The sequence below is a fragment of the Pleurodeles waltl genome, chromosome 5, assembly GCF_031143425.1.
Source record: "Pleurodeles waltl isolate 20211129_DDA chromosome 5, aPleWal1.hap1.20221129, whole genome shotgun sequence".
In the NCBI taxonomy this organism is placed as follows: domain Eukaryota; kingdom Metazoa; phylum Chordata; class Amphibia; order Caudata; family Salamandridae; genus Pleurodeles; species Pleurodeles waltl.
In genome coordinates this window covers 1,602,826,224-1,602,836,790 of record NC_090444.1, presented here as the reverse complement: position 1 = coordinate 1,602,836,790, position 10,567 = coordinate 1,602,826,224, and the positions used below count along the sequence as shown (strand labels likewise).

At 45.4% G+C, this 10,567-nt stretch overlaps 1 protein-coding gene across 1 annotated transcript; it reads left to right on the top strand.

Annotated features, from left to right (window-relative positions):
• The first annotated feature begins 682 nt into the window (after positions 1–682).
• Positions 683–5,811, top strand: LOC138297414 (uncharacterized). Its single transcript, XM_069236778.1, has 2 exons — positions 683–928; positions 4,737–5,811. Exons 1-2 carry the CDS (start codon positions 760–762, stop codon positions 5,495–5,497), a joined length of 930 nt encoding a protein of 309 aa, XP_069092879.1. The 5' UTR covers positions 683–759; the 3' UTR covers positions 5,498–5,811.
• The last annotated feature ends 4,756 nt before the right edge of the window (positions 5,812–10,567 follow it).

The following is a 10,567-nucleotide window of genomic DNA, read 5'->3' as shown; positions in this document are numbered from 1 at the left end:
GTTGAGATGTTGAAAGGTGATATTGCAGCTATTGTGACGCAGGCATTGGGTAGACCCTGGAATGGGCAGCATTGGTGTGACATTACTGCTGTGTACATCATCATGTCAGTGGCAATACCTGGGCCCATATTTATACTTTTTGACGCAAAACTGCGCCATCGCAGTTTTGCGTCAAAAAAATTTGCGCCGTCTAACGCCATTTGGATGCGCCATTCGGGCGTCAAATTTATACTTTGACGTACGGCGGCGCAACCAACAGGTGGGAGTCATTATTTCGTGACGCAAACAGCATCGGTCTGTCGTAAGGCAAACCCACGTAAAAGTGACGCAAATCACTGTGGGTCGATTTACGACAGCGCTATCGTGAATACGCCGTTTTTTTTCACGCTATTGCGTGACATTTTTGCGCGAAAACTGCACTGACAGGAGAGGAGACCCAAAATGGATCCCAGATGCCCCAACAGACCCCAGGAGGATGAGAGCAGACCAGGACCCAGCCAGGAGGAAGCACACAGGAACCAGGACATGTTAAAGAAAAAAAGAAAGTGTCGCTTCAGTGCAGAGGAGCAGGAAATCCTGGTGAAAGAGGTGACGGAACACCAGCACCAACTTTTCATATCCTCAAAATTGCCACTCAGTAGGAGAGAGGCCATCTGGAAAGAAATTGTGGACAAGATAAACAGTGTGGCTGAAGAACGCCGGACAGTCACCGAGTGTAAGAAACGCTGGCATGACTGTAAACGTAGGACCAAAGAGAAAATGGCCAGGAACAGGAAGGCAGCAATGCAGACTGGAGGGGGGAGTCCAGCACAACAGGAGGCTCTGGACCACATGGAGGAGATGGTCGCAGCCGTCATCCCAGAGGAGATCGTCACAGGGATACAAGGACTGGACAGCGCAGACTACCACGACACTACGCACATGCAGGGTAAGTCGCATGGGGAATTACAATGCAATAATGGGGACTGTAAGCAGGGGGGGGATACCTACCACACAATGCATGTAACTTAGCACATATATGAAGTGGCATGGGGAAAGGGGCACGGCAGGGGGGAATGCCCAGTACTGACCATAGCCGGGCCACGACAAAATACTGCCACCACTACAGTCCCATGGGGACATCCTGTAATTACAACAAGAGAGTCAAGGGAAACCAGTGACAGGTGGGAAGGACACTACCCAGAATCCACATCCAGGCACTTGTTTTGCACAAACTATTCCCCATCAACTAGGTCCCTACCTGTAATGCAGTAGCAAATACAACAACTGCAACTTAACTGCCACCACAGTTGACAATAACACCTCTCATCTCTGGGCAGCTATAGTACCAAATGGCAGGAACCCCACCCTGGAACATACATTCCTAAATTAGGGGGTGAGGATGACATCTGCAACTACTCCTAGAAATAAGACAAAGCTACCAGTACACTTAAATGCCGAATGTCCATAACTGACACATACATAAGCCTAAGTAAACAGCAATAGGAGCCACACAGCACTAACGACACACACATGCTGCATACATCAGGGTCCCTCACGTGCCTGCCTAACAATGCTACATCACAAATGTCATACTGTTCAGACAACAACATTGACGAGGGGACACAGGCAACTGGTCAATGAAACACATCTGCACAGTCTAACCAAAAAATAGGACATTCATACGATAAACAAGCCAATCCAGTAAGACACACGAGACCCCATCAGATACAAACATCAACAATGTTTACATCCATACCACATCCTAACATTGACATACATAGGTCATGCCACCTAACATGTACAGATCATGCAATGTGAATAAAAAGTGTATGGTGCAGGGCCTGTGAGGCAAGTGTGCTGGCAGGGCAGTCACAACACCCACAGTCAGTCAAAGTGTAGCGTGGCAAGTGAAACGTATACTTTGCGCAATAGCCTCAGGCTGGAGGCCTTTGTGCATCTTACCCTGAATGTACTTATACTCATTTGCTCACATCTAAGTGCCTCAGAGCACTTTGCACTAAATGAATCTCATTGCCCTTCCTATCAGTTAATGTAGCAAATAGTCAGTCCTAAGGTGTTGGCAATTAGTCAAATCACCCTGTTTTGCCTACTTCTGCACTGGAGTTTGCCAGAACATATTCACTCTGTGCCCCAGTCAAGGATACCGTCTGGTTCGTTGATGATAGATGTGGTAGGGGTTAAGGTTTGCCATTCCTGCGTAGGGAAACTTTGTCATCACCATGACATATGTCTTTTAAATTCACTTCCTCGTCCCAAGACACGCATGGGGGAGTTTACAAACAGAAAATCACATCTAGATGCTGCCTGCCTTGCTGCTGATGCACAACCAGATCCCAGCCCATTCCTCTGATATGAGGGATGATGTCTCCCCTGTGATTCAGACAGACAAGCTCCAAACTTAACATGCAGTGCTATATATAGAACAAGCAGAGGGAGAGTAGAAACTGTTAGGCACCATGATAGCTGTGTACCAATGTATTACTTTCCTGCGGACTATTTCAGTTCTAACTGTGTGTATTGTTTTGGTTATTGGGGCTCACACCGAAATTCCTACAAGTCAGTTGAACACTGAAACTTCATATCCAACAAATACTGTCTGTGTCATTTGTGTATGGGAACATACCGGAAAAGATAGAAATGTGTAGGACCTGAGTGACCACCACTTCCCTGAGAAGTCCCAAAGATGTCATGGGCTTGGACTTCTAAACATTCCTCTGTTGTGGGAGACCAGAGGCACTGCTAGTCTGTCTGAGCTAAATACAATATCTGGGTGACAGAGTTATTTACAAGTGGGTCAAACTTAGTCCCCCACACCATTAGCTATCCTGCTGCCTAGAAAGCCAAGAATCACATGTAGGATAATGAGAGCCAACCCAAACAAATGTCCCTCCATAACAATAGTGAAACACCGAGAGAGGAGTAGGACAAAAAAATGCATATTCCAAAATAATTACAAATCAACACCTACAGGGAGTGCAGAATTATTAGGCAAATGAGTATTTTGACCACATCATCCTCTTTATGCATGTTGTCTTACTCCAAGCTGTATAGGCTCGAAAGCCTACTACCAATTAAGCATATTAGGTGATGTGCATCTCTGTAATGAGAAGGGGTGTGGTCTAATGACATCAACACCCTATATCAGGTGTGCATAATTATTAGGCAACTTCCTTTCCTTTGGCAAAATGGGTCAAAAGAAGGACTTGACAGGCTCAGAAAAGTCAAAAATAGTGAGATATCTTGCAGAGGGATGCAGCACTCTTAAAATTGCAAAGCTTCTGAAGCGTGATCATCGAACAATCAAGCGTTTCATTCAAAATAGTCAACAGGGTCGCAAGAAGCGTGTGGAAAAACCAAGGCGCAAAATAACTGCCCATGAACTGAGAAAAGTCAAGCGTGCAGCTGCCACGATGCCACTTGCCACCAGTTTGGCCATATTTCAGAGCTGCAACATCACTGGAGTGCCCAAAAGCACAAGGTGTGCAATACTCAGAGACATGGCCAAGGTAAGAAAGGCTGAAAGACGACCACCACTGAACAAGACACACAAGCTGAAACGTCAAGACTGGGCCAAGAAATATCTCAAGACTGATTTTTCTAAGGTTTTATGGACTGATGAAATGAGAGTGAGTCTTGATGGGCCAGATGGATGGGCCCGTGGCTGGATTGGTAAAGGGCAGAGAGCTCCAGTCCGACTCAGAGGCCAGCAAGGTGGAGGTGGAGTACTGGTTTGGGCTGGTACCATCAAAGATGAGCTTGTGGGGCCTTTTCGGGTTGAGGATGGAGTCAAGCTCAACTCCCAGTCCTACTGCCAGTTCCTGGAAGACACCTTCTTCAAGCAGTGGTACTGGAAGAAGTCTGCATCCTTCAAGAAAAACATGATTTTCATGCAGGACAATGCTCCATCACACGCGTCCAAGTACTCCACAGCGTGGCTGGCAAGAAAGGGTATAAAAGAAGGAAATCTAATGACATGGCCTCCTTGTTCACCTGATCTGAACCCCATTGAGAACCTGTGGTCCATCATCAAATGTGAGATTTACAAGGAGGGAAAACAGTACACCTCTCTGAACAGTGTCTGGGAGGCTGTGGTTGCTGCTGCACGCAATGTTGATGGTGAACAGATCAAAACACTGACAGAATCCATGGATGGCAGGCTTTTGAGTGTCCTTGCAAAGAAAGGTGGCTATATTGGTCACTGATTTGTTTTTGTTTTGTTTTTGAATGTCAGAAATGTATATTTGTGAATGTTGAGATGTTATATTGGTTTCACTGGTAATAATAAATAATTGAAATGGGTATATATTTTTTTTTGTTAAGTTGCCTAATAATTATGCACAGTAATAGTCACCTGCACACACAGATATCCCCCTAACATAGCTAAAACTAAAAACAAACTAAAAACTACTTCCAAAAATATTCAGCTTTGATATTAATGAGTTTTTTGGGTTCATTGAGAACATGGTTGTTGTTCAATAATAAAATTAATCCTCAAAAATACAACTTGCCTAATAATTCTGCACTCCCTGTAGAGATGTCCTGGCAGGCATGTCTGATAGCTCCATATCATATATGTGACACACAGGTGGGCCATAGGCCTACAACAATGCCCTATGACAGACAGCAGATACCAAGACAAAATCAGAGTACAAAGTAAAGGCATCCAAAGGCTTGTATCTTAGTGCTAAATGATCTCAACACAGACACACTAATTGTACCCTGTTTCTTTGCAGAGGAACACGGATCTCCTGCCGATATGCCTGTCCATGAGTTCCCTGATGACATGGATGACGAGAACATCAACCTCACACAAGAGACCATTGACATGGTCCTCGAAAGCCTCCAAACCCCCCCTTCAGTAACAAGGAGGAGCCAAGATGAAGCAGCCACCACAGTAGAACCACCCGCCACCCCAATTGTAAGACCTGCCAGCTCCAACACAGCTGAGGACTCTGACGACACTGGCACCAGCTTCGAAAGAACAGTCGTTGGGGTCCAGCGGGAGCTGGCCAAGGAGGTGCGGGTGGGGATGCAAACTATGGCAGCCAGCCTTGAGGGGGTGCGTTCGTGCATGCTGTCAACTGCTGATCAGGCAGCTGCAATGCAAGCCAGAACATCGCTGTTGGAGGAACTTTTAGTAACACAGAAGGCAATCTGCACAGCTGTCATACAGTTGACCAAACAACTCCAACAGCAAGCCAGTCAGTGTGTGCACGAATGCAACATCGAACCCCTCAGGGCAGACCTGGCTGCCTACCATCGGGATGTGGCTGCCATTCTGAAAAACCAGCACGCTCTCCTTGCTGCAGTACTGCCCTTCATAACTGGACAGGGATCAGCCCCCGGGATGTCTGCCTCCATGTCTTCTGACACTGAGGTGTGTGTTGCCCCTTCAAAACCAACAACAACAAGGACACACCAGGCAACACACACATCAGAAGAAGAAGACATGGAACAGATAACATTCACACGCAAGAGTACCCGGAAGCCCTAGTCCCTGCACCATGCCCCACTCTGACCAAGGTCCTACGTTTTGACACATGCCAGCCTCACTCCAACTACCCTCAATGACTGTTCGGCAATCTACTGTTTAACTTGTCCACATTGGCTGTAAATGTTTCTCTCCTACCATTTGGCAATTCCTGTTCCTCTGCACCGTCTGTGACATCAACCCAGCATGTCAGGAGCATCATCCACACCCTGTAAATAGGATCACCATTTAAGAATGCACCAGAACGGACTCACCTAACATTGTTAATGGACTTTTTGCACTACTCCACCTAAAAATAAATATCACTTGCACACCAATTGTGTCTCTGTGTCATTTCACACTTCAACTGTGCAGTACATAACTCCAAAGTGGCTGTGTGGCAACCATGTTGATTCTCTAGACTACTGTCCTGACTTCATGTCTACTGAAACATCTGTGCAGTGGCCAGGATTGCATCATAGCTTTACTAGACTGAGGAAAATAACTGATGTAGGGACTAAGCACACACAATCATGCTGTGTTGGACAGAATGAGGACCCATCCATAGCTATTCTAGACAACTAATGGTGGATGAGAAATGTAGGCACCTTGCGATACTAACACAATACATTATGCTGTAAAATGAAAGGAATGTTAACCAAATTACACTGCATCAATCACCCTTACAGCGTATACTACCATGAAGGAAAGTCATGCTCAAGCAGTACACACATGATGTAGGTCAGCAATGACAGCAACAAGACAAGAGTGTGAACAAATACTCATCTACAAAGCTCTCCCTGAACTTCACAATGCTGTCCGACCTATCTATTTACCTACAAAATCAACTCTGGAAGCACTCTTTGTGAAGTAGGATACATACCAACCCCAAATCTTGATGATCTATGCACACTACCAATGGTGGCTCTCCCACACGGTGGATACTTACCAAGTTAGCACACGGGTAGCTGGCATGTTAAACCTCAATAGCCTGGGGATAGCGAGCATAGGACACAAATGTCATACTAAAACTTTCTGCTACACTGATGTCAAGGCCATGAAAAGGTAGCACCTAACGCATCTGGTAAAGGGTTAACAATTTTTTTATTTCAAATAAGTAAGAAAAGAGGCAACTAAGGGAAAGATAAACCTACACTAATCTAACCTGACTACTACTAACCCACAACTGTCCCTAACTAACCTAAGCTAAACTTACTCTACACATGTAACGAAACGATCTAAACATCAACCCCCCACCCACCATTATGAGACAAGACACATGCAGGACAACACTTACTAACCTACACACATACTATACTATCCTAAACAAACATATATTTTTTTGTATATTTTTTTTTTTTATATATATATTTTTTTTAATCAAACAGGAATCCCAACATTGCCCCCCACCCACCCACCCACACAAAAATATTAGATAGAAAGTATAAGGACCCCCCACCCTCTTACCTAACACTAACTAAGCTAATTACCTATACTTATCCTACAACTAACCCCCCAAACCCAACTAACAGTATGAAAAGAGGAAAGAGGGGAGAGGGGAGGGGTAAAAGTTCAGGAGGGCAAAATAACTAAGGATTTGCCCTCTGAAGTGTGCGCCGGATGGAGCGCACCTTCTTTTTGACCTCCGCCATGTCCTCCGTCAGGTTGTCAACCTTTTTAATTAACCTGTCCAGTTTCCTAGACAATGCCTGGAAGGCTGCAGGGTCAATTGGACGGTCACTGCTGGTCTGCGTGCCGGTGGAGGTGGAGATTGTTGCTGGAGTGGAGTGGCCACGGGACAGCCCTGCTCCCAACACACGGCTGGGTCCAGGTCTTGAGGAAGATGGCTGGTCCGTCGCTGGGTCCCCTTGGGCAGACCTGGTGGTTGTAGGTGGCACCGTTGGTGGAGCCTGTGGTGTGGCATACCACGCCCCGGAGGCCCGTTCTGAATTGTATCTGCGGGCCATCCTCCGATACCCACACTGCACCTGCAGGATGTGCCTGTACCTCATTGCACGGCGCTCAAACTGGTTTCAAGCTGCGGCACTCAGGTTTGCAGCTGTGAAGGGAAAAGGCAAATATTGAGCATAGAATTTACAGTGGGTTGAATACCACAATGGGTAATTTGACCATTACTAGCAATGTATTGGTTGCAGCAATTGTTACAACATATGTCACGGGAAGGCTCAGAGGAAGTACATGTGAATCATGCATACTGAAGGGCATATCACATATAGCAGATCCATGTCTCTACATGATGGATGACATCACCCTAAACTACTCCTACAATTCATACCTAAGCCATTATACATTATGGCACCAGCTCGTCCGCATACTGACTTCACTACATATGTCATTCTATGTGATAAGAAGCACACTCCTCACTCAATCGCATTTCGAAATAGTTGTGTGCTAAGATTGAACCCCTGGCCATGAATCATATGTCGACACTATGGGCCAGATGTAGGAATTGATGGGAAATCAACTAGCAAATTGCAAAGCTGAACGGTGTCTCTGACACCGTCTGCGAGTCACTATGGGGTCCCTAAATCCCACCTCATGAACATCAATGATGTGGGTTCCAACTTGCACCACCTTAGCAACTATGGGCACTCACGGGGATGGAGGCCTGCTGGGAACAGCAGAACTCCATAGACGTGACTGCTTTTAAATGAAGCAAGTTAATTTTCACCAAGTGTAGGCCCTTTATCTGAAAGGAAAATGAGCTGCGATTTGTTTAAATTCACAACAATTGATTGTTCGTAATTTACACAATAATTATTGCTCCCCTAGACCACTGGCTGTTTTGTGCAGGAGTATTTTGGTCCACTCACAAAGGTGAAGGTTCACAATGAGGACCCCTTCCAGTCAGCAAGTTGGTTAGCAGCCACTTCAAGTGGATGATAACAGCTACTCACTTTGCAACCACGTACTCGTTAGCAAATGGGATTGCCTAACACTGTGATTTGCAAGTAGGGCTGGTAAACTCCTTTATTTTTTTACTTTAGAAAAGCATTTTGCGAATATGTACATGACCACCAATAACATTTCGGATTAGGAAACAGACGTTTGCAACTCACTAACATCAAATTATGCTATTTGCAATGTGGAGACATTTTGCTACATCTGGACCTAGGTACAAACTCAAGTCACAAAAGGTGTTAAGTACGTGTAACATACTGGTTGCTACAGTCCTAGGTACCCTGTTTCACAGTAACATCCCAGTCTTTGTGGGTGGTGTGGGAAGAACAAACAACAATCCCATGATCAATGCACAACCAGGAGTGTACAGAAAGTGAAACAAGCATGTGCCTTCACACACAACACCTATGAAGGGCTAGCAACACGTTGGAGTCAGCCCAACCTTGTCACATCCCAGGTCCACACATGTCAAAATGATATGACTTAGCCAAACATAACATACTATTAGTGAGGCATGTTTTACAACACACACAGAGGAGGTAGAACACCCATTCACATGATTCAACAGAACACCTAGGCCATTGCACTCAAGTCACACACACTTCGAGGTCACCTTGTGGAAGTACATGCCCCCGGAAGATCCGACCTACAGTGTACACAGTCCATCCTCAACTAGGAAGAAGCACTTGTCATCGAAGCCATGTGCCTAAGCTATCTGGGAGACTGTCAGTCTGATATGCTGACTCAGTTAATGGCAAGTTCCTGACCAAGTCTAACATTGACCAGTGTGTTCAAAATGAGTCATGCTATTCCCAATAGTCGCACTAATTGAATGACCTACTGCCCCTCAATCTGAGCGATGACTAGGGATTGCTTTACCGAAACATTATTCCAATTTGATATCACACCAAAACAACAAAGCCAATGAACGGCCAGCACATCATATCATGAATTGTCCTGAACACACAGTAATCCATCATGCTTCATTTCCAAACAATGTAAGTAGCACTTAGGCAACACTCACTGTAGGTATCGGGGTCGTCAAAATGGGCTACCTCACCAACGGTGTACGGGGCTGGTCCACCTGTAAAGCATGAAAGGAAGATTATACTCAGACTGGGTGAACAGACAAATAATTTCTGTTACAATGACAGTGTGTGAATATTACATGGTAATGATACACTTTCACACATGCTCATCCTGCCTGGCTGACTTTGTATTCTAGATTATCATTGGATGAGTCTCCTGCTCCAGTGACACACCCTACTACACTCATGCAATGGCCAGGACAGTCATGTGTCGTCCAAGTTACTCCTCCATTAGTAGGCCCGAACAATCATGTGATCCATACATCTCAGCATGTGCATCCCAGAGAGAAACATTTCACAACTGGTTCCATGAGGACTGCATGACCACTCACAATCAAACAGGCTATGGGGACAGGTTCAACACACAGCAACCAGACACACATGTGACATGTGTGGAAAACATGACTAACTTCATGTGACGTGAAGGCAACACACAGGTGTTGCATCATCATGTGTTTGCAATTTTCGGTCTAGCTATGGCGTCTACATATGTAGGTATGTTGTTTCTACATGACGTACTCACTGGCCATTATGACCAGTAGAGTACAAATTGAGCAGTTCACGTGTTGCTTTTCAGACACAAATGCAACACTACATTCCATGCAGCTACAGCCATCTGGTATGTGTTGCAAAGATAAGGCATCGGCCTGGTAGCATAGGTCTTCATACACACCCGGCAACAAATACACATTTGGACACATATGTATACCTTTGTAGCGCAGCATTTGCATCATTATGTGACGCAGAGAGGGGGCTACTTAGCAAAATACTAATAGATGTTGCATTTTACTGCTGTTATTGGGTGTACATGTGTAGCAAAAATGGGGATTTATGTGTATGCCCATGGGCCTAGGTTTCCCTAGTATAACACGCAGTCAGCTACTTATTTTGCAGATTGGCTACCAATCATCACATGTTCACGCACACATTCCTATTATTCCCATGTAATTGATTATTACTCACCAACATACCCACCAATCCGGAGTCCCAGGTGGTCCAGCAGGTCCTGTTCCCTGCTGAACAGATCTGCCCAGCGGTGCTTGAGTTGATGGACATTCCTCATACTCCCGTAGACCCGGACCAG